Source organism: Pleurodeles waltl, chromosome 7 (assembly GCF_031143425.1).
Source record: "Pleurodeles waltl isolate 20211129_DDA chromosome 7, aPleWal1.hap1.20221129, whole genome shotgun sequence".
Classification (NCBI taxonomy): domain Eukaryota; kingdom Metazoa; phylum Chordata; class Amphibia; order Caudata; family Salamandridae; genus Pleurodeles; species Pleurodeles waltl.
The window spans coordinates 650,045,302-650,070,234 of NC_090446.1; the positions used below are offsets into that span (position 1 = coordinate 650,045,302).

The 24,933-nt window shown below is 41.3% G+C and overlaps 1 protein-coding gene across 1 annotated transcript in view; it reads right to left on the reverse strand.

The window, feature by feature from the left end:
• Nucleotides 1-18,034: 18,034 nt before the first annotated feature.
• STC2 (stanniocalcin 2) overlaps nt 18,035-24,933 on the reverse strand; it is an 89,675-nt gene continuing 82,776 nt past the window's right edge. Inside the window, exon 4 of the mRNA XM_069244657.1 lies at nt 18,035-24,367. Within this exon, the coding sequence (XP_069100758.1) occupies nt 23,977-24,367 (391 nt within the window). The 3' untranslated portion in view covers nt 18,035-23,976. The remainder of the gene's footprint in view (nt 24,368-24,933) is intronic.

The following is a 24,933-nucleotide window of genomic DNA, read 5'->3' on the forward strand; positions in this document are numbered from 1 at the left end:
CAGTTGTAGGGCTTTCGAGTTGGCCAATGTGGTGTCGTATTCTGTCTGAGGTGAGTTTTAGTGTGCGGCAGTTCGCACCGCCAATGGTTTTCCACCGCGGTAGTACCATTGTGCTGATTTGTGGCTTGTAATCTGGTGGATGCTAAGTTGTTGGGCTGTCGGTGCTGGTGGAAGAACAGCCTCTTGCCCGCCCATCTGTGTCTTGGCGGTGTCGGATTTGTGGCTGTTTAGTGGCGGTCTTCAGTGTGTGACTCTTAATACGGCGGTTGGATGACCACCAACATAGCGGTCTTTTAGCGGCCGCCACAGCGGGGGTCTTCCGAAGAGACCGCCAAAATCGTAATGAGGCCCATATTCACTATGTGTGCTAATTATGTTGCCTTAGGAGATTACTGGGTTAATGTTTCTAGTGAACCTAAAACATTTACTGGGATTAGGATTAAGGTATCTTTGAAAGTAATCATGTAATTGGAGGACATCCCTTAAGAATTGCAGGGGATATTCTTTCTAGTTGTTGTTAGTGGTTGTCCATGTACCGTGGTCAAAAAGGTGTCCTGAGCCTTCAAGCAATAAATGAAAATTGGTTCTTCAACCATCTCTAGTTGGGTACAAAAAACAGCCATAATTTGGCTGTGGTGAGCCCGTCATGCCCCTGGGTCCTCATGACACTGCAACCACCACTATTCTACGAACAACCTCACAGAAGTATAGGATACCATTGAGAAAAGTAAAACTTATTGCTTTCTTAGATTTCAAAAACTACGGAAAAAATCCTGCAAGAACCCAACACGTAGTTATATTCAACTTTCTTAATTGGGAATGTGAGGTCTCTCCATATGAACTCACCGTTGGGTGCCCTGTAGACATGCACTAATGTAGAAGCGCACGAAAGTACTAGAACATTTTACAAGTGTTGGGACTGAAAAGCGATCTGTATGGTAGACATGTACCACTGTACTGAGTGCCCAACTGTACTGACGTCTGGAGCCCTAATGCTGATTTTTGTTTTGTTAAGGGTGAACACCGATATGCATGTGCGCCATGACATAAGGCTGTCTCACAGATTGCAGTCTTGTTGGACCAGGGTTGCCCAAAGCGCTGCCCTTATAGTCTTGGAACGCTACTGCATTCACCAGGAGCTAAGCAGCATGGGCGCCGTGGTGGCAGCATACTGTGTAGTGATCAGTAATAGTGAACAGGAACATTTACCCTGTATCACTGGATCCCTGTATCATTTACCCTATACCCTGTATAGGCTCATTCAATGTTTCAAAAGATCCTCTGCTGTGTGCTTAACTCACCCTTAGCCTAAGTGCTGTGCAGCTGAGTAGTGACTCTGCGTTGGTTGTATGTGTGCGTGGGATGGGTAAAGTACAAGGATGGAGCAGTGCTGTGTAATGTATATATGGTTAGTACATGTGCTGGGTGTATGTATATCTGAGAGGAATACATAACATGAGAGATATAGTCCTGTGCAGTGTGTGTGCAGGGAAAGCATGTGCAGGATGTTTATGTGCTTGTGTGAAATACAATACATGAAGAGCATGAATACATAGTGAGCATGTGTGTGCTTGAAGGTGCTCCCTGCAACACTGAACTCCTCTGTGCTGCAAGTGTAGATTGATGTGATTTGTGCCAGTTGGGCTCCTGGGGAACTCGCTGCTAATTGTGCTGTGGCACCATAGACACTTTTGACTATGTTCCAAAAGGGTCAAGAGGGAGAACTCTTGAGTAAGGCCTAGTAATTTGCATTCGCTGATGCGGTCACTAGTATATAGGGAATAACCTTTAAAAACATCATGTGAAGGAGGGTGGGACTACTACTAGAGTCACGACCTCAAGGGGTATTGTGTTGTTACATTTGAATGCTACATTGCATGGGTAGAGTTGGAAATTAAATACTACTTTTTCTTATAAAAGCAAGTGTTTGGCTTGACATCGATTTATTGTTTGTACTGTTTGCACTTTGAGTTATGAGTCGTGCTCACTTACCTGTATTTACATCCTCCCAGAGGGAGCCTTGACTGCATGACCACAACTACCACTGACAGTCAAGTGCAGGAGGGGTACTTGGCCCAGTTGAGCAAGATCCATAGTAGGTCGGGCACTGGGACACCTCTATGGTTGGGCCCAGTAGCCCCTGTGTGCCTAGGGCTGTGAGAACAGACTACTGCTTCCCAACGGCCGGGCCAGAGTCAGTCACACATCAGACTACAGCTGGCAGGTGTGTTACTGAAATCCCCCAATTCTCCAACAAGATGGAGTTTGTGATATAGCACTGATGCAGACACTGCAGGTGTGATACATATACACCGATGTGCAGAATAGTTCTTTTATCGATTTAACCTTAGTTGCATTGGAGATTTCCAATCATTTAGTGGGCACAGACATTTGCTCTAGCCACCATGCGATCATGTCTTAATGCACATACAGTGCAAAGTGGTGATCTGGTCCATTTCTGTTGCAGAGTGACCATGGAGCACAAAAAGCTTACTTCTAAGCATCAAAATTCCACTAAGCATGAAGCTGTGGAAGGAAAATGGCATAGGGTGGTGTCTGACACTGCTCTGATTAAACCCATTTCTGATGCCCTATACAGAGCTAAGGACCTTGTGAAGCAAAGCACCTGGTTGATGCTAAGTCGTCTTCTTTTGTTAGTTTTCTCTTGTGGTGTCTCTTCTCCTTCCCCCATATCATCTTGGCCCTCACCTGAATATGGTAGTGAAGATGAGTGTCTTGATCTGCATCTGGCTCCCACTGTCAAAGTTATCTAAAGATCGGAGCTGTCTACCATTTTCAGTATTAACTTAGGAATCTCCACTTACCTGTAGAGGATGATCTCCACAGGGCCAGTTCTAGAATGCCTCAACAGTACCAGGTTTTGTCTCCTTCCAGATTGCCCATCAACAGAGTAATTCGGGTTCTCCTTTTAACAAATGGAGAGAACTTGAGAATAAGCTTTGCCTAGGATTCTCACAAAATTGTACTCTTTGGCTGAAGAGGAACTGGACCTTCCTTTTTCTGTGACTATTGATCTCATGTTGACAAACTGTTTAATGCTGAAATTAGCCACAGGAACAGGTTTATATGCAGTTTACTCTTCATGATGGTCTACTAAGCAGTTGCATCATCCTTGCAATCTTGTGTAGATTGTGTATAACTTCTGGCAGTCATGGAGGTACAGACCAACTTTCTGTGAGATATGGCTTGTGTTACAGTTTAAAGGACCTGGCACTTTCCTCTGTATCTGAAGCAGCAATCCAGTTTAAAATTCATCTTTGAGATTTGAAGGCCAACAAGTTATGGACAGCTGTTCTCCACGAGGTATTGTACATATTCTCCTTTTTTGCTTACAATGTATATGTATATGCATGTGTTGGTACATTCCATTTGTTATCCTATACCCCTCACTTTGTATTGGTTTACCTCAGTGGCAGTTGGAATGTTTAGATGGTTGTTTTTCTCTTCAGTTGAGGAGAGTTGGTAGGTGAAAATAAATGTTCTATATATATGTATGGGAGTTGATCTCAGTGCCAACAACCCTATCTATTACCTAACCATGTGAAAGAGCCTTTAAAAAACGAGCTGGGGAAATTACCCAATCTACATTGGATCACTGAATCATCCAACAAATTGAATGTTCAGAATGGTATCCTCTGTATTTTGAGCCACCAAAGCCCAAGGTAATGGGCTACGTTTATGTGGGGATCTTCGTAATCTCTATGAAAATATTGGGGTGGAAAGACATCCTTTGCCATGACTAAACAAGATGCTAAGTATAATAGATGAAGCTTGCTGTATTAGGGTAATTGATTTATCTATGCCTTATTCCCAGGAAGAGCATTATACAGAGTCCATGGCTTTGGCTGCATTCATAAGCCCAGTTGGGGCTTGTATGTTCTGCATGTATGTTTCAGAAAATCATGCAACAAATTTTGATGGAAGTACGAAACACGTTGTGTTTCCAGAAAGACATCTTGATAGATTGCTGGTTGAAGAACATGATCAGATTTTAAGACAAACTCTACGCAGATCCAATGATGCAGACCTTACAGTTGTAAAAGTAAAATGGGGTAAGCTGAGTTGATTATCTATGTCACGCAATCTCCAAAGAAGGTTTAAAGCTCAAATTGAGTCAGGTTGACTGTGAAAAGAATGCCACATCCCTATAATAAGGATGAATTGAGGTAGTTCTTGGGACTGGTTGAGTATATGTTCAAGTAAGTAAAGGATTTTTTGTAAAAATGTGATGGACTACGTGAAAATTTAAGGAAATGCACCAAATTTGAGTGGAGTGATGGTGGTCAGGCTTTTGAAGGAAGACATAAATAATGCACCCTTTCAAGTGGCATTTGACACCAAACGGAAAACTATTCTCACAAGTAATGCTAATATTAAAGGGGTCAGTGCATCCTCGCAAATTGTGAATGGAAAGGAGAAGGTAGGTGCCTTCCCATCTAGATGGTTAGCTACAGCGGACAGCAAATATTTGGTAGTTGAAAGAGAGGTGTTGGGGTGCATTTCAAATTTTATCTATGGGCATTGCCATTCACTATCTGAACAGACCACAAACAACTTGTTCTGCATCTTAACGCCTGCTTAGAGCAGGCGTTAAAAGTGGAAAGTGTACACACCATTGGTTACAATGGGCCCCTATGTACTGTATGTACAAAATTTTGATGCAAACCCTGAACAGTACATCAATAGCATCAAAAATTCTGACGCTATTGCCCCCAACCCTGCACCACAGTGCGCCATATTTTAAATATGGCACACACATGGTGGCGGAAGGGGAGCACTAAGGTATGCAAGGAAAGTGGTGCTGCACTGGGTGCAGCCCCGCTTTTCTTAAATCTGCCCCAAAGTTTCAAGGAATGCACCTCTGTCACTAGTTTCTTTTTCAGGTAAACTGTGGGTGAAACTCACCTTAAAAATAGTAGGTCCTATGAAAGGTAGGGATATCACGAAAAAGTATGTTTGTTTTGATTAATTGTAACTCAAACTCGATAGTCACAAGAATGGGGAACATAACCACTACCGAAGCGTTAATTTATTTCTTATAGGACAGCTTCTGTTTGGAGGGGATTCCTTCTGTTTCAGTCATAGACAATGGGGTCCAATTTACATCTTACTAAATGACTGTTAGACATGAAAAGACTGCCTTATATTGTCCAAAAGCTAATGGGCTGATGGCGGGGGAAAACCATTTGTGAAAAGAGGGAAATCAGTTGGCTTACAATAATGATCAACCAGTAGAACAGTTTCTACAAAAGGTATTGTTGTCATATTATACTGCCCCTAACCTAGTAAGAGGTCTCTTCCTGTTTACAGCCCTAAGGGGAAGTATAGCTTGTACAAAAATATGGCCTTGGTTTTTAGGTACTGGGAAATACATTCAAGTGGAGATGGTGATGTGTGTGAAAATAGTTCTGGGTCACCAAAACAAATACCATGTGTGGTATGGTACCAAACCTGGTCCTAAGATGCAACGAAGGAACACTGATATTTTTAAAAGAGCTGAAATTACAGGTAACAAAATGAATACATTGTCAAGTATGAATTGTAGAGACAAAGAACAATGTTGTTAGGGTAAACAATGGTCAAATATGGAGTACTGACAGACACGCCAAGTTTTGGGGTGAGCATCAGGACCAAGTGGAAGAAGTTCCATCAAAATCTACTGAAGCATCTGGAGGGAATGGTTCAGCCTATACCAAACAGTGCTGATTGACACTGAAGTGGCACAAAGACTTTTTGATGAAGTAATGCCTTGTTCGTTTAAATGTGTTCTTTCCTTTTTATTCCCATTCCATCTAAGAGAGGGATATCTGTTATAATCTTTGTTGTTAGATATTTTAACTCAGTATGTATATAGCATCCTTTACTGTTTAAAATGAGTTGCATATGCATGCATTGGTACATTTCACCTTTCCACCTGTTATTCTGTACCCCTCACTTTGTTTTGGTCCACCCGACTGGCAGTTATGATGTTGAGATAATTGTTTTTCTCTTCAGTTGAGTAGAGTTTGTAAGTGTGACTAAATGTTATATATATTTCTATCAGTATACGTTTTTTATTTAAAATTTTAACATACACCCTTTTTCGGAACTAACTTTTTGTGGACCATCTAGAGGAACTCTTTTCTGGTGCTTTTGTAAATCAAATGTGGGACTGGATTGCTGAGAGACTGTTGAGTCAGTGGAGTGTCCCTGCAAGTCTTACAACAGACATTAACATTAAGAGGGTCATTACGAGTCTGGCGGTCACTAGACCGCCAGAGAACGCCAGACTCGCAAATGGCGGTCAAACCACCGCCAATGCGGCGGTTCGAGCGCCACATTACAACCCTGGCTGTTGGGCCGCCAGGGAACTGCCAGCTCTGCCAGGATCAGAGATCCTGGTGGTCTGGAGGTGGTGGCAGTCCTAATCCGCTAGGGCAGTGCTGCAAGCAGCGCTGCCCTGGGAATTACAACCCCCTTCTCCTCCAGCGGTTTCATGGCTGCACCACCGCCATGAAAATGCTGGAGGAGAAAGGGTGCAGGGGACCCAGGGAGGGCCCTGCACTGATCATGCACTTGGCATGTGTGTGGGCAGTGCAGGGCCCCCCTGGTCAGCAGCATTTCTGGTGCACCCTGCAGACTACAGCATTTTTATCGGTATGATTATGAGCGGAGATAATGCTGAAGCCTGCTTCCCACTAGGCCAATGGTTTCCGCCTGCTGACCTAGCGGGGAAACTCTTAATGGGGCTGGCGGGGAGGTAGCCTGTGTGGCAGCAGCTTCTCCATCGGAAGTTTGGTGGATGGTAAAAACGATCTGTCAAATTCATAATGATGTCGTGAGGGCATTTTCTGAACATATAACATTGGGGTTTTTCAACAAGGATGCAGGGCTTCCACTTCTTTTCTTATTCACCATATTAATCTCTATAGGAAATTATGGGATCGTTATACAGCAGGCGGATAGCAGTCACGTTTGTGATAGAGTATTCCCCTCCGCCAAGATCTAAATCAGGCCCTGAGTCTAAAATTTACATTGCATATAAAGCACATGGTGCTTTTCTTACAGGCACCATGGCAGGTCATTTCACTTGTGGAATGACTATCTGCGGCAGAGGCTCAAAATATTGATCATGCTGCCACCTGGGTGAAACCACATCCACCTTCAGTTTTCAATATAGATTGTATGTGGGTAACAAAGGGTCCCTGGATTTTGGGACAAACGTTTTGTCAGCTGTTATTCCCCACTGAGTTCTCCGATAATGCAATTTCTATAAACATTTTAGAAGTGTAGCATTACTTCTGGAGTTTCTCTTTTTTTTAGGACCAGGCCCGGTTCTTACTATTTTGGTGCATACTCACATTATTTAAAGACTGGGATTAGGACAGACTAAGGTGGTAATGTAGCAATTACTTACCAGTAATCTTCATTACTTGATTATTCTTCCACCTGTTAATACTTGCTGCCTACCTCCTGACCTTATTCTCTGACCTTGCATCCCAGTTATTGGTGAAGACAGAAAGTGGTGAGGCGATACTGCCCACGTATTGGGCAGGGCCTGGGCAAAGTGTCTAGGCTTGAGAAAACGACTTGTATTTTTTACTTTTCTAAAAATTCATGTGGTGCCTTAGATGGGGGAAACACCCCAAATTATGATTATGTGCGAATGGGAAACATAATCCCTTTATAATATAGAAAACAAAGCTCTAAAAATTGGGACATGATGAGACTTGACACTGCTGACAGTATTACACCCCAGTGACCTTTGTCATCCTCCTTTACTTCTGTTTGACACAAATAAGTAAACAAGTATCGGCAAAGTTAAATATTTCTGGTCTTTGGAGCCCATTGGTTTGTCAATGTTCTTGAGCCATGCTGTATGGGATGCCAAATGTTGTGCAGCATGGCTATATAATATTTAAAAAAGCATATGACCAGGAATTGTTTAATCATTTTGTTTACAGATTTCAGTTGGAATAGCAAATGAAAAGAAATAAACGGGAGAAAACATTTTTTTGCAAAGCATGTGAAGGGGGCAACAGTGAGTGACAGAAGTGGTGAGGGGAGGAAGCAATACATAGGATGCAAGTAGGGAGATCCAACACCCAAGTGGTCATTTGGTAGATCCTTCAAGGTTTTCCTACAGAAACTAACAGCTGAAATAAAAAAATACTTAAATTGAGGTGAAAAAAGAGCCATTTCTGCCCACCTTTTCTTCTATAACTTTCTCCAGCTATGGCAGGTTTTTGAAAGTGATATACCATTACGTCTGCTGGACTCTTCCGGTAGTGGGTATATATAAGGCTTGTAGGTTAATCAATAACCCTAGGCACCCAGAGCCAGTAAATGAGCTGCACCTTGCAATGGGTTTTCTTTGTATACCGGGTATACAGCAATTCATTTGGTGAAATATAAAGACTGAAAAGTAGGTATCAAGGAAACTTTTGTAGGGCGCAGGTGGGGTAAAGTGAATGACAGCGAGAGAACACAACTTGGAGAGCGGGTAGGAGAGAACAGCAAATGGGCAAGAGAAAACAATAGGGAGCTAAGGGAGAGAAGCACACGGGGGCAAGCACATCATGCAGTGAAGCAGCGGAAAAGCATATGGACAACAGAGGGCAACATGGAGTGGGAGTTGTGGAGAAGTACACAAAGGGAACAGCTGGAAAATAAATGCTCTTCCATGGAGTACTTAACTAAAAAGAAAAAAGTATTGCTTAAAAAGCCATAGTGGAAGAAAAAAGCAATGCGTCCAGGCTCCAGGGGAGGGACAAACACTAAGGGACAGATTTATGAAAAGTGGCGCTACCTTACATGTAGCACCACTTTTCTTGCAGCCCCTTGAACCCCCCCAACTGTCACCATGTGTGCGCCGTATTTAAAATTCTGACGCTGTTGATGTACTGTTCAGGGTTAGTGCCAAAATGTTGACCCTAACCCTGAACAGTGCATAGCGGCCCATGTAAACAAAGGTGTCCCTCCTTTTAACATCTGCTTTAACCCCTTAGCTGCTAGGCCTCCTCCCCCCCCCCTTTGGCTATTTGGGGTAGTTCACACTTAGGCCTTCATAACTTTTTGTCCACATAACCTATCCACGCTAAATTTGCGTCCTTTTTTTTCCAACATCCTAGGGATTCCAAAGGTACCCACAGTTTGTGGGTTCCCCTGGAGGAGGCCAGGAAATTAACCAAACTACAGCTAAAATTTAGTTTTTTTTCAGAAATATGAGAAAAAAGGTCTGCAGAAGAAAGCATGTGTTTTTCCCTGAAAATGGCATCAACAAAGGGTTTGCAGTGCTAAAATCACCATCTTCCCAGCTTTTAAACACAGGCACAGAAAAACACATTTTTCAACACAATTTTGGAATTTACTGGGACATACCCCATTTTCACTATTTTTTGTGCTTTTAGCCTCCTTCCAGTTAGTGACAGAAATGTGTGTAAAACCAATGTTGGATCCCGGACAGCTAAATATTTTTTGAAAAGTTGACAAAATTTCTTAATTCAGCAAGGGGGTCATTTGGTAGATCCTTCACGGTTTTCCTACAGAAACTAACAGCTGAAATAAAAAAATATTTTAATTGAGGTGAAAAAAGAGCCATTTCTGCCCACCTTTTCTTCTATAACTTTTTCCAGCTATGGCAGGTTTTTGAAAGCAATATACATTTACGTCTGCTGGACTCTTCTGGTAGTGGGTATATATAAGGCTTGTAGGTTCATCAATAACCCTAGGCACCCAGAGCCAGTAAATGAGCTGCACCTTGCAATGGCTTTTCTTTGTATACCGGGTATACAGCAATTCATTTGGTGATATATAAAGACTGAAAAGTAGGTATCAAGGTAACTTTTGTATTTCCAAAATGGGCACAAGATAAGGTGTTGAGAAGCATTGGTTATTTGCACATTTCTGAATTCTGGGGTCCCCATACTAGCATGTGAATTACAGGGCATTTCTCAAATAGACATTTTTTACACACTGCCTTACATTTGGAAGGAAAAAATGAAGAGAAAGACAAGGGGCAATAACACTTATTCTTCTATTCGTTCCCCCCAAGTCTCCCTATAGAAATGGTACCTCACTTGTCTGGGTAGACCTAGTGCCCGCGACAGGAAACGCAACATGGACACATCACATTTTTACATTGAAATCTGATGTGTTTTTTGGAAAGTGCCTAGCTGTTGATTTTGGCCTCTAGTTCAGCCGGCACCTAGGGAAACCTACCAACCCGGTGCATTTTTGAAAACTAAACACCTATTGGAATCTAGGATGGGGTGACTTGTGGGTCTCTCATCAGGTTCTGTTACCCAGAATCCTTTGCAAACCTCCATATTTGGCAACAAAAAAAAACACTTTTTCCTCACATTTCAGTGATGTAAAGTTCTGGAATCTGAGAGGAGCCACAAATTTCCTTCCCCCCAGCATTCTCCCAAGTCTCCTGATAAAAATGGTACCTCACTTGTGTTGGTAGGCCTAGTGTCGGTGACAGGAAACGTCCCAAAACGCAACATTGATACATCAAATATTTATATTGAAAACTGACGTGTTTTTTGGAATGTGCCTAGCTGTGGATGTTGGTCTCTTGCTCAGCTGGCACCTAGGATAACCTACCAAACCGTTGCATTTTTTAAAACTAGACACCTAGGGGAACGAAGGATGAGGTAACTTGTGGTGCTCTCACCAGGTTCTGTTACCCAGAATCCTTTGCAAACTTAAAATTTTTGCAAAAAACACTTTTCCTCACATTTCGGTGATAGAAAGTTCTGGAATCTAAAAGGAGCCACAAATTTCTTTCCACCCAGCTTTCCTTCTAATAAAAATGGTACCTCACTTGTGTGGGTAGGCCTAGTGCCCGTGTCAGGAATGGATCACACAACGGTCAATGTTAGTCCTTACATGAGGGAAACTATTGACCCTGGAGTGATCCATTCCTGACGCAGGCACTAGGTACAGGCACTCAAGTGGAGTAGCGTTTTTATCTGGACAGGTGGGGAAACACTGGGTGGTAGGAATTTTGCGGATCCCAGCACATTCATGTAGTTTGTGACACAGCAATGCAACAAAAATAGTATTATTCAACATTTCACCTTTGCAGGGTATTCTGGGTAAGAAAACTTGGGGGAATCCACACAAGCCACACCTCTGTGGACTCCCCCGGATGTCTAGTTTCCAGAAATGTCTCGGTTTGGTAGGTTTCTCCATATAGCAGCCGAGCCCAGGACCAAAAACGCAGGTCCTGCCATACAAAACCAGGTTGTTTTGTGATAGATTATTTTGATGTCTCCACAGTACGATTTGGGTGGAGGAATTTGGGGCTAAACTAAATTGGGGAGCTCCCAAGAGAGCACTCTCACTGTGCTTGCCGCTGCATGCACCTGCTCTCTGGGTTGGGCTAACCTGCTATTGTCTCGCTGCACAGACTGTGTTCGAGAAGGGACAGCAGGACCACCCTCATCACCTCCCTCAGAATCACTGGAAAAGAAGTTGTCAGATGGGACTCCGACGACTGAAAAATCACTCCCAGAGTCTGCGCCATTGTCCTATCCCTCAGATGCTGTCTCAGTATCTGCTGTCTCAGTCTCTGATCCTACATCCGAGTTGTCCTCTATAACCCGAGTTAGGTATTAAGCAGCAGTCATCCAACGAGGCGCCGTTTCTGCTACTCGCTAAACTGTCCCTCTAAAACACTAGCCTACCTAGACAGTCACAAAATTGCTGGTGTGTATGTGATGCGTGCAACAGAAAAGGTCACCTTACATTTGCTTCTTCCCTCAATCAGCGTGTTCTCTCAAGACACTCAAAAAAACAAAAAAGCCAGATTATTACTTCACCTCGTCACATACCAATCATCACAGGCTTTAGCGCCTCTAGCGCCCAGTCCAACAATCATTATTGGTGCTCCCACTCCCATGACCTCCTCCTCAGATTCCCTCACTACCACCCAGAAAACGTGCCCTTCATCTCTCCATATCCCCCCTCGCACACACATTTCATTTATATTAAAGCGCAGGTAATGTCTGGCTTTACTAATCCACTCAGCTATTCACATAAAATACAGATTTGATCTTTGCAGTAGGCATATAAACCTTCTGCGCTACTTTATAGCATCAAAACTGCTACTAGACTAAAGTCAGATCCTTTTTTAGCAGAAACATAATCACAAGAGTTAGCTTGACTTTTTTTATTGCTGCCTAAAAGCTACAAATGAAATGCATCAGTTGGAGTATGTGCCCTGCTTCAAAGGTGCAAGCTGCAAGAGAACTGGACGCGTATATATATATATATATATATATATATATATATATATATATATATATATATATATATATATATACACACATATATATATGAAAGAAAAGATGTCCTGATCTGCGTGTTACGGCGCACTTAATTCTCCGGTGGTGCTGGTTTGAGGCAGGACAACCATATTTTCAGAAAACAAGATTCTCTTTCTGTTTTAGCAAGAGAAAACCGCACTCTGTCGTTGTGCCAAAAATACCTTAACTTTTAATACATTAGTGAGATCATAAACAAACAAACAGGAATCCCCTGGCGCGTTTCGGTCTCACCGGACCTTGTTCACAGGTGTTTCCTGTGTGCTAATTTTGGCGCTTTAAATAAAGTACTCCAAAGTAACAGAAAAAATACTCAAGTTACACCACTTATCAAGGGTTACTCCATAACATCACTAAATATATACACTTTAACAAAGAAAAATAATTAAACGTTTTTCTATATGCATATTTACCAAATTGTGACAGTGTTTTAACTACAATCCAAGGTGTTTTTCACTGAGTTCCACATTGCATTCCGGTATATATAGTTTATAGCATTTCATTGAATCAAATTATTTTTAAATATATGTCATAAAATCTTGTTTCAGTGACTAATAGAGACTTCAAAGCAGTTTCTGAGGTGTGTTAACAAAATATAGGGGCCCTCATTAGTTTTTAATTTATATTCACATTGAATTCATATTCATGTATTGCATGTTACCTACAATAGTACAATCCCCAAAGTTTCTTTTAAACAAGGCCCTCACTAAATCCTGCACCTCTGATGTAAGGACATTAATGTTTGGGTATTATTCCTTCAGTCAAGTTTCCAGAAATGTCTCGGTTTGGTAGGTTTCTCCATATAGCAGCCGAGCCCAGGACCAAAAACGCAGGTCCTGCCATACAAAACCAGGTTGTTTCGTGATAGATTATTTTGATGTCTCCACAGTACGATTTGGGTGGTGGAATTTGGGGCTAAACTAAATTGGGGAGCTCCCAAGAGAGCACTCTCACTGTGCTTGCCGCTGCATGCACATGCTCTCTGGGTTGGGCTAACCTGCTATTGTCTCGCTGCACAGACTGTGTTCGAGAAGGGACAGCAGGACCACCCTCATCACCTCCCTCAGAATCACTGGAAAAGAAGTTGTCAGATGGGACTCCGACGACTGAAAAATCACTCCCAGAGTCTGCGCCATTGTCCTATCCCTCAGATGCTGTCTCAGTATCTGCTGTCTCAGTCTCTGATCCTACATCCGAGTTGTCCTCTATAACCCGAGTTAGGTATTAAGCAGCAGTCATCCAACGAGGCGCCGTTTCTGCTACTGGCTAAACTGTCCCTCTAAAACACTAGCCTACGTAGACAGTCACAAAATTGCTGGTGTGTGTGTGATGCGTGCAACAGTAAAGGTCACCTTACATTTGCTTCTTCCCTCAATCAGCGTGTTCTCTCAAGATACTCAAAAAAACAAAAAAGCAAGATTATTACTTCACCTCGTTTCATACCAATCATCACAGGCTTTAGCGCCTCTAGCGCCCAGTCCAACAATCATTATTGGTGCTCCCACTCCCATGACCTCCTCCTCAGATTCCCTCACTACCACCCAGAAAACGTGCCCTTCATCTCTCCATATCCCCCCTCGCACACACATTTCATTTATATTATAGCGCAGGTAATTTCTGGCTTTACTAATCCACTCAGCTATTCACATAAAATACAGATTTGATCTTTGCAGTAGGCATATAAATCTTCTGCGCTACTTTATAGCATCAAAACTGCTACTAGACTAAAGTCAGATCCTTTTTTAGCATAAACATAATCCCAAGAGTTAGCTTGACTTTTTTTATTGCTGCCTAAAAGCTACAAATGAAATGCGTCAGTTGGAGTATGTGCCCTGCTTCAAAGGTGCAAGCTGCAAGAGAACTGGACGCGTATATATATATATATATATATATATATATATATATATATAAATATATATACACACACATATATATATATATATATATATATATATATATATTTATATACACATATATAAATATATATATATATATACATGTAAAGAGATCACTTTTATATGTGGGTCTGGTTTCCCGGGGGGCCGATGGCAGCCCCCAGGGAAACCAGACACGCATTGTCAAAAGTGATCTCCATACATATATATATATATATATATATATATAGAGATAGATAGATACATAGATATATCTATATATAGACATATCTATATATATAGATATTCATATCTCTCTCTCTCTCTCTCTCTATATATATATATATATAGATATATCTATATATATTTTTAATAGCTGTATGGTTTCAATGAGGGGGCGCTCGTGGCCCCCAGGGAAACCATACAGCTCTTAAAGAAAATTGAGCCCTGCTCACTGACGACCCCCTGTCAGTTTCATTTAAAAAAAAAAGAAAATCTACATTTTTTAAATTCTTTCTTAACCCGGGGGGGTGGAGGGGGAAGGCGATCGGGGGTAAACTAACATTAAAAAAAAAAAAAATGCCCCTGGGGTGATGCTGCCCGTAATCAGAGGGGGGCCGACCCCCCCAACTGTAATCCCTGGTGTCTAGTGGAGTTTCCTGGCCGTGGATTGCAGCACGACTGTGATCCATGGCCAGGAAACCATTTCAGGAAGGCCTTGTTTGAAAGGGGTGAATCTCCCTTTTCAAATGAGGCCTTCCCAAATGACAGGGAGGTCCTTTCGGGCCCCTTTTCCCCACTGGAGCTGAAACCTGCCTTACTTGCTGCTTCCTGCTCCGGTGGGGAAAACAAAGTGTGACGCCAGCATGCCTCGAGGAGCGGGTGGGGGGAGACACGGAAGCTCTTCTGTGTCTCTCTCAAGGAGAGGTTTAAATTAAAAAAAAAAAATTAAAATCTTCCGGTGCAACGCACCAGAGGATTATTCAAACCCCTCCCTGTCGTCGGCCACTGGTCATGACCCGCACCAGGGAGGGTGTGCGGGCGTCAGCCACTGACCGAAGCCCGCACCAATGGGGTTAAGCAGGCATTAAAAGTGCCGAAAAAACTGACACAAAGAAATCTCTTTGCTCCATTTATTTAGTCTCCCTTTGCATAAATTATGCCAGGCACAAGCATAATATAGTACAAAGGATTACAAAGTGGCGCAATGCATGCTGTGGCCAATGTGGCAGATAGTTACACACAATATGTTTCTGCTTCTCTGGATGAAAGCATCTGGAGAGATTATTAATGTCAATGTCCATCTTTCCAGGCCACTACTTTGCTTAGAATTCATACATGGACTAGGCAGCTAGCAATCACTTACCTTGGCTGCTATGTAGATGAGTAGTTTTTTTTTCATTCCTCATTGTGAATTTGAACTTTGTATTAAACAGATCGAGCTGGAACATTGTGGTAATAAGCCACTTCAGGATGAGGGACATAAGACAGCAGACACAGTAGGTCTTTGCTGGAATGCTCTAGACCATTTCTTTAAGCCCTTTTAAGGTTGGCATCTACCTGTCTTTGTAAGGTATTTGCTTTTCTGCACAGGTATTATGGAAGTATGTTTTCGAGTTTACTAAAATCTGATTCACGATTGTGAGTATTTTTGTACCCAAGTGGCACTTGAACCATGTGATAGGACTACTGTAGCGAGCAGTCTTTAATATTGAGCTATGGCAAGCGGATCTTGACTATATGTAGATTATATGTAGATTAAGCAGCAGCAATAGTTGCACAACCCCATCCTCAAACTAACGGATCCCAAGAGTGTCTACTTTCCCTGCATCCACGTCAATGCTTTGCTTTGATACAATCTGACTTTTGTAATAGACACTGGAGTACTAGAATGGCATTTGTCAAGAAGCAGCTTGAGACCTTGTTCTCACAGCTGGTGGATAACTTTCACCACCTGTTGTTAATGTTTCTTCACTGTCTTTCTGAAGACTGATGTCATTAGGCTACATTAGGACTTCTAGTAGAATGATGTCTCCCGCTGTGTGTGCTTCAGCCTCTGGAAGTTGCCGGAGCTCCAGAGAGGCCTTTGGACATCTGTTTATTTTAATAGATCAGTGGCGGCATTCCTTCCTAATGGAATCTGATGTTACCCATTCTGCAGTTTCAGTTTTGAAAACAAGTAACTTCCAACAATCTGGAGTTAGCGACTTTCAATTATTCTTTGTAAAAACTGGTGCAGGTATTCTTTTGACCCAGATATCACATTGTACTTTAATGCCATCTGGCACAATCACATATTTATTTATAATCCCAAATTACTCTTTTGTGTTCACTAATGGTGTTACTTTTTCATGTAAAGTAATGCAGTCATGACTTACAGACTTTGTACGAAACTGTGGCAAAATTACATGTAAGAGCTAATGTCTGATGTTCACTAAGCTACCACTTGACTTCTGCCCTTTAGAAGGAGGAGAGAGAAGCGGTGGCCACTGCAAATGTCAAGGGGGGGATGAGAGACTGGAAAAACTATTAAAAAAAAACAAGTCACCGTTCGGTCGCATCCTGCAGCCACGTTCATCTGCTCCTAATGGTATCCCAGCATTGTTGGAGAAACCTAAGTGCGCATGTGTGTTTCACTTAGTTGCACTCCACTAGCACTCCCCTCTTCCCCATCCTGTGGCACAACCCCCCATCCCTGCACTGCTGGCTGGACCAGCAGAAGAAAAACAAAACAATAGTAAATAATCATTTTATTTTTCATCTGCTGGCTCTTAGCCAGGGAGGAGGAGCCGCCCGAGAGAGAGTGCCTCCCACACCACCACAATTGTTACCTGAGATGTCGGGTTTCCAACTGAAGTGCCAACTTGTGATTTTTATACAGTATTGAGTTTTGTGTTTGAAGTTAAACTCTCTTTCTATTGTAAGTAAAAGCACTTGCCGCACAATAACATGCTGATTATTATTGGATATTCTATTGAGTACCTGCTCGCACATCACATCTCTGAGTAAGCCTTGGACTGCTCGATTCACTACCCCAAGGGTCACGTGCTAAAGGAGTGCACTTGCTGCTCAGTTTTGGGCTCAATAATAGGGTAAATACCCAAGACATCAGTAATAATGGCTCTGACTGTTGCAGTCCTAGGACTCACAGAAATATTATTGCTGTTGTAAATTGCAGATGTGGCACAGTGCCATCATAAACAGCATAACTACGAGAAAGGAGCTGATCACATGTCCTAGACTCTTTCTGAGCAGCATAAACACTGAGCCATCCATATTTTGCCACTGGCACGGTACATACATAATGGGTGTCAAAACCTCATCTGGCACTTCTACAGAGGCAGAAATAGCTGCACTTTCAAATTTCCCTGTGATATCATAAAATGGTTAACAGGTGGCCCTTTATTATCTGTACACAATGTTTGCAGCCGTGTGCGTTCCTTTTCCAAAATACTGTTTAGGAATTTACTATCTAATTGGTTTAAATTTGAGCCAAAGCTACAATTCCCAGAAAGCACTTGAATTAATCAGTACCCCCAAGCACATGTCCACTTAAAGAAAGAGTTCTGAGCTTTGTGCTCAAAGTGAACATAGTTCGTGCCTTATTTTTTCCAACAGTAATGCCGCTGACAAACAAGCTGAAAATATATTGCTATTGTGTACAGTATTAACGTTTTTCCTGAATGTTTTTCCAGAATCCGAATGCCATGCAATAGTAAGACAGAACTTTAAAAACTGCCTCTAAGTATAATCGCTACTGTTTTAGGTGCGAGTTAAGGAGTCCTTTCATTTTGAGAGTTACTAAAAAAATCACACTGATCACGTGGCTTTCAGATAAACATAAAAACAAGTTTAATAACACAACAGCAATAAATAATAATAAAGTTGAATGAGGCTTATCAGTAACATACAATGGTATAAAATTATATTTAGTTGTTTAAACAATTTTTTTTACTTGTGGCATAAATATATACAACACAGATCATGACATAGGTTTTAAATTACCATATCCAGCAATTGTGTTTTATTCTCTCTCCTTTAAAATGTAGTCTTTATAATAAATAGAACTGTTAAATATTTACACTAATAGCACAAATAGAATCAGTAGATAAACACAAAAACATTCTCACACCTACATACTGTAAAATACAGAAAGTTATGCCCAGGGATCAACATAAACAGCTTCTTTAATTAAAGAACATATTCTGTGTTTTTCTTGACTTTTAAAGATTTTTTTTTACCTAGAGTAATCTGCAGTGAGTATTATTTATTGTAAAGAACACTGTGACCTGGATCGCCTTTAGGCACTTGGGTGAATTTAGGGTGTAGCTATAATGCTTGCCAAACAGGAGGCCCAAACTGTTATATTGTCGTTTTCTTTACTGTTCACTATGTCATTATTTTGCTTTATTGCATTTAGTATGTACTTTCCACTTATTTCAAGAAAACTGTTTTTAGGCTTGCGCTTCTCACAAATACTTCTTTGTGGAATGCTGCAACAAAAAGGAATATGCATCACCCAACCGTGTCACAGTGTAGATTGTTTTATAAGCATATGTGAGAAAAAATGTTTGTAGTTGATTGTAATGTTTGAAGTTGATTGTAGCAAAAAATAAGGTTAAAAGGTAGAAAACGATAAAATGGTGTTTCAGTATACTTGATAATTGCGGTAACAATTTTAATTAGTTTCTGTACATCAAGGCTATGACGTTAGAAAAGAGAAATCTAAATGATGACAAAATGAACATTAGTGTGTCAGCCTTTCAGGGCAAGATGGGCTAACAATCAGTATCCTGAATGTCGTCACATGTGATGCTGACTTGCTGAAACACTGTTACTAATTGCATCTATATACTGGTTAATACAAAGTATACTCGGTTTCTGATAACTTTGGCCTAATTATGTTGGCTTTTCATAGTTATTGGCTTGTCAGGTTTACCATTTTGCTTTTATTTTTTCTTGTTCTGGAATAGAAATCCCAACCTTCTGTGCTCTTCCTGATCACTATGAGATACACAGTGAATATGCATTGAGTTTCTTATGTTATTCCGTTCACACCTGATGGAAGTCTGCGGGTTTACAGTTTAATCATGGTCATTAGCCCAGAACTGTAATTGTTGAACACAGACTATTTTAGCATAGTAGGCTTTTGCCTTTTACATTGCCTGAAGGGCAGAAAAACACAAAAAGGAATGTCAAATCCTTACAAATTGAGTCAGTCATCAGAACTCATCTTTAACATAACAGGGATTTACAAAATAATTGACATATACCCAATTAAGTCCCACACCTGTTCTAAATATGTGAACATGAAGGAAGGAAATTCCAAATGACAAATTTGTACTATGAATACTGTAAAAATAAAATATATTGGGGCATATTTATAATCCCCTAGCGCAACCTTAGCGTAATTTTTTTACGCTAATGTGGCCCAACGAGGCCAAACTCCTCGTGTCATATTTTCAAAATGGTGCAATGCATGCATTCTGCCACTTTGTAACCTTATGCGCTACATTATGCCTGTGCCAGGCATAATGTATACAAAGGGGGCGTTCCCCAGATGGGGGGGGGGTGAAAAAATGGTGCAAGGAAATCTAACAGATTTCCTTGCGTCACTTTTTTACGTCAATTTAATGCAGGCCTTATAAGGGGGCTTCCATTATTTATAATTGGCCCCTATGTACTCTGCAGGAGTAGCGCTAATATTTTGCCGCTACACCTGCAGAGTTAATCAATAGCGTCAATAAAAATGAAGCTTCTGCCCCCTACCCTGCGCCATGGTGCACTGTATCTTAGATACAGGGCACACATGATGGCGTTAGGGGGGGGCGCTAAGAAAGTGGCGCTGCAATAGTTGCAGCGCCATTTTACTTAAATATGCCCCATTGTTTTCCTAGTGAATTTATGAAATAACATAACTGTCCATAAAATGTAGGATTGGTGACAACAAATGCTCTGTGGTTTTATGAACCCTGGTTTTACAACTTATTAGAAAAAATAGCTAAAGTATACGCAATTTACATTAGCTACACATATGTACAGAAAACATCCTCATGATAATGAAATAATAAAAATCGTGTATGCATGCTGAGGTGAGGTGTTGAATTTGCTAGTCCAGGGTTGAGTCCATGGGAATCTGGGAAAGAGTGACCTTAAATGAACTACGCACATGATGCCAAAAGATAATTCCAGATGTTGTTGTTGGCTCAGTATTCATCAGACGGGGGGTTTGGATTCCGAATGGCTTTTCCAATGCACGCAAGTTATTACTGCGTATCAGGAAAGCATACCCCAAAGGGGACATTCTGTCTTTGCATTGACAAACACCATTTGCTTCCTTTTGGCTGGACGATTTTTAAATCTCCCAAGGTGTCAATTAAATGGAAACCAGCGAGTATCTCAAATAAATGTCCACTTTACTGTCCTGAGTCAAAACATTTACTTTTGAAGAATCCAGTATGCACTTTACTTTTACTTCAATCAGGTTCTAAGTCAGTAATTATAAGATGCTCCGTTCTCTACCATCTTAGCTAATTGACTCCGCTGCCTTGTAGATAATATAAAATGTCACCCTGTCTAAAGCTTTGCTAGAGTGCTACCAAGACGGACCAGTAGGAGGCAGCAGTTTCAGCTGAGGCAAGCTGACTACAGAGTACCTCTCTTACAGACATTACATGTTACACAAAATGCGGTAGGAATTACCAAATAAATGACAGAGGGCAGGAGCTTTTCCATGTTAACATGTTCAGAGAGTCATACTAGTAAATGGCATTCACTGAAACGGGGCATTGTTAAACTAAACACCATGGTCCACATCAGCAGACCATTCTCTTCCAACCGAGATGCCTTGCATGGACATACAAAATCTTCTTTAAGAACCTTTTTTCACATTGGCCTGGCCAAATACTTTGTGGTTGGTGCAGAGGAAGATCTGAAGAAGGTATGTTGGCATGGGTACAAAACAATCTAGCCTTTAACTGTGCGAAGAATTGGTGTGATGAGAAAGTTGGACATGATTTTTAGGGTGTATAAAGACTGAGGGAGGACTGGTGTTTAAATCCCACATACATATTGTATGTAATAATTAGCAGCAGATGTCTACCTATAAAGAAGATAACTGAGTTGAAGAACAGAAAAACTACACATTTTAGGTTGAAGGTTAACATGCTGGTTCCAAGACTCATTAATATATTGTGAATGTGGCTCTAGGGGGAGAAAATTAATTTATTAAAATCCTCTCAAAGTCCTGGAAGCAAAGGGTTTAATCCTGGTGGCATTGCCTGTTGCCCCCACCCCGGCAGAATCTACTGTTTGACAAGGTACTGACACTTAAGAGGGGAGTCTTGCAGGATAAGTGGCAGCTATAGGGAAGTGCATCATGGGAGTTAATTTGAAATACAACTATATTTTCAAGAACAAGGACTGTGTTTCTTGAGATGACTGAATGTCTGAAGTGCTGTGGAGCCTGTCATTTCCTTCAGATTTAAGAAGTGGACCACTAAGTTTGGGAAGGTAACTGGACTGTGTAAAGGAATGAAAGTGGGGGGTCTTTTTGGTCTGGAAAGATCACACCGTCTAGGTGCCTACTCAGGGACTAACTCTGACCTTGAGCAGGTGGTCTATAATACAGCACACTGAAAAAAAGATGTTTTACTCCAATATCATCGAATCTGCATATTTTCTCTCTGTCAGGCCCTAGAATTAATTATAGTGAATTGGGCTGCTTGTGTTATGTCATCCTGGAACCACGGCCACACCTATTTTAAGTACAACCGCAGTTTGCTATTTGAGGAGGAGATATGTAGTGAGTGAAGACAGTGAAAGAAAGAGGGGTATAAGTGCATCAGGGAGTATGAGGATTCCACCTGTCATTGTTCGAGTTTGACACAGGTGACCAACTCTTAAGGTAGCTATTCAGAGAGATTTACTACCCACATAATAAGTGGACGCTGCTCCCTTAAATGCACTGCTTGCAGGCCTTCTGAGATGTTTTGACGAAGCCTTGTTTGTATTTGAAAAGTACTGCGTCTGTTCAACAGGGCTGCAATACTGTCTCTTGTTATGATATCCTACTACACATCTAAGATATCAAAGGCAATTCAAGGAATTTCTAGGGCAGCCATAATTGCCAAAATGGTTAGACCATAGAGAAATTGTGTATTTTGAAGGCTGATTTTATGAGTCATGTCTCTCTTGAAGAGAAAGCATCCATAACAAAATGGAGGTCTGTATCCTCAATGGCGCCATAGTGAATTTTAGGTTAGAAAGCAATTACCCAGGAGGAAGTGGTTCACAAACCTGAATCATGGGATCAAGAAACTTTCATGGAATGACAAAGGGTGCAATCATTCGGTTGTCTCCTCGCGTCATGCCTGCTTTAAAAAAAAAGAACTACTATATACCCTGTGCTCACAGCGGGGAGGCAGAGGGAGGGAGTGCATGCCTAAAAATCAAGTTGCTACAGAGGCACAATAGTAAAATTCAAATGATCTTTCTGAAGAGGGCAAAGATGCTTTCATCTGGATACATAACCCCTTTGTTTTTCTTTCCCATTTTTGATTCTCGACATTTTCAAGGTCGGTTAATTCTCATGGTGAACCTTCCTTTCTTGTCAGGCTTCACCTTCTGTTTTCCTCTTATCAGTCCCCAACTGCTGCTTTCATCCAGTGTTCCTTGTCAGTCCTCTCATCCTTCTACCTCCTATTGTGCTACAATCCATGAAAGAAAATACTAACAAAGAAGAAAGACTTGACTTGGGACATACTGGCCAGTGATGATACAAACATCAGAGATAAACTTTGGTACTTCCGGATAAGAGTTGAACACACGGAGAGATTCTGCTAATTAATGGGGCTTAGCACACTAAAATGTGTTCTTACTACACCGTGGATATTTCTTTTTAATTCATAAAGTATACTGACAAATATTCAGGAAACAAGCTCAATACTGAAAATTAATCATATACTATGTTTGTTAACAAACAATTTCCCCTTTCTGTTAATCTCTTTAATAGCTTGTATATATCGTGGTGCTAAACAGACCCAGTTATGTTTTAAAGCTAAATAGGACATCGTCTTTTAACGATTAATGCTAACTGTTTTCATGATATACATTGTATTATTGTAGGTTCACTGGGGTGATTGTTTTACTAGTAAACAAATGTTAGCATGTTCAACAGATAACCCTACTTCTTGATCAAAATAGTTATATTCAGAATTATAAAACTATTGTTTAAAATATTTGTGAAGAGAGCTGTGTAGAGCCACCAAATTTGACAGCAATCAAGGTTTTTAATGACTTGTACGTGTAAATAATTGCCAGTGAGACTTGTTACATGTGCCTTTGTCTAATATATATATACTGAATTTGAATACTCCACGAGTTTATGATCCCAGTCCTATCTAGGAAAATTATTTTGCTGAGAAAAAGATTGCAAATTGTTGAAATGGAAATACAAATATTTTTGCAATAATTAAATTAGGTTAATTTGTTGAATAGTGGGGAGGCAACAGTACTATGATGCACTTCTCTAATTTAAGGATGGGAAGAGAAAATTTACTATAGAATTTGGCATCGCTAGCTGGGTGCATGGAAACTCTGGATGTAACTGTCTCTCCTCTATATTGAATGCGCAGCCCAAGAAGGCCAACTATCCCAGAATGCACCATGTATGACAAAACCCTTGTCAATGGTAAATTATTTGGAATGTCCATAGTTAAAAAGACGGACTTGTAAGTGACCAGTGTGGTGGGGAGGAGTCAGAGATCCTTTCACCTGCGGATATCTGAAGCCTCGATAAGCTCTTCCGCTTGATCGCCAGTCCCTTGGGATGCTCTAGGAACTTGGCTTCCGGTTCTGACTCGGACATTCAGCAGCCCCCGTCCGCTCTTGTCTTTGTCTCCTCTGGCAACTTTCAAGCCCTCCCTCTCTGTCTCCAGTTGGGGGGCTTGTTCCCCTTCTCTGCGAGGGCTTCGCATGGCATCCCCAAGCTTCTTTTCTGGAGACAGTGTGATATCTGCATGCCCAGCCGAGCTGCAGAAACTCAGGATGCTACAGAGGCTTCCCCAGTTTTGCTCGCATTGGGTTTGGATGCTGTGTGTGATTGCTTCTTTGACGTCATCACCGCAGGTCAGTAGAATGTTCACCAGGTCTACATAGGGTCTGAGGGTGAAAGAAAAACAACTTTTACTGTCACTGTGCTAACAATTCCTTGCTAACAGGTGTTTCAAAACACAATACACACATATGACAACAAGTAAGGGTTGCTATGCCAACCCAGTACACAGACTTCTCTTGAGATAGAAGCATAATGCGAAATGACACCCACCCTCACCAAAAAAATATTGCGATAGATCCCTGACACTGTTTCCCCTACTATAAGCGCCACCTCTCAATGGGGGAGTTCTTTCCAACATACATGGGAAGAAAGAGAAGCATCATATGGAATCTCAACCATCACCCTTTCGTAAACCTAAGTGTTCAGTTACTTTACAGCACATTTAGTAGCATTTACGTGTTTCTGTGCCCTACAAATTGTACCATGCAAGAGAACTCTGCAGGACAAGTAAAGTGGTCTGCTCAGCATTGCAAAACATATTGAATGGGGAAGCTAGAAATAGAAGGTTGCTCCTTTCGTTTTCATTGTAGCAATAAATATTTTAAAGTATGCATCGATTTCAGAATCACTGAAGCCCCCTGAATGTAAAGCCATACAGACAGAATTTATA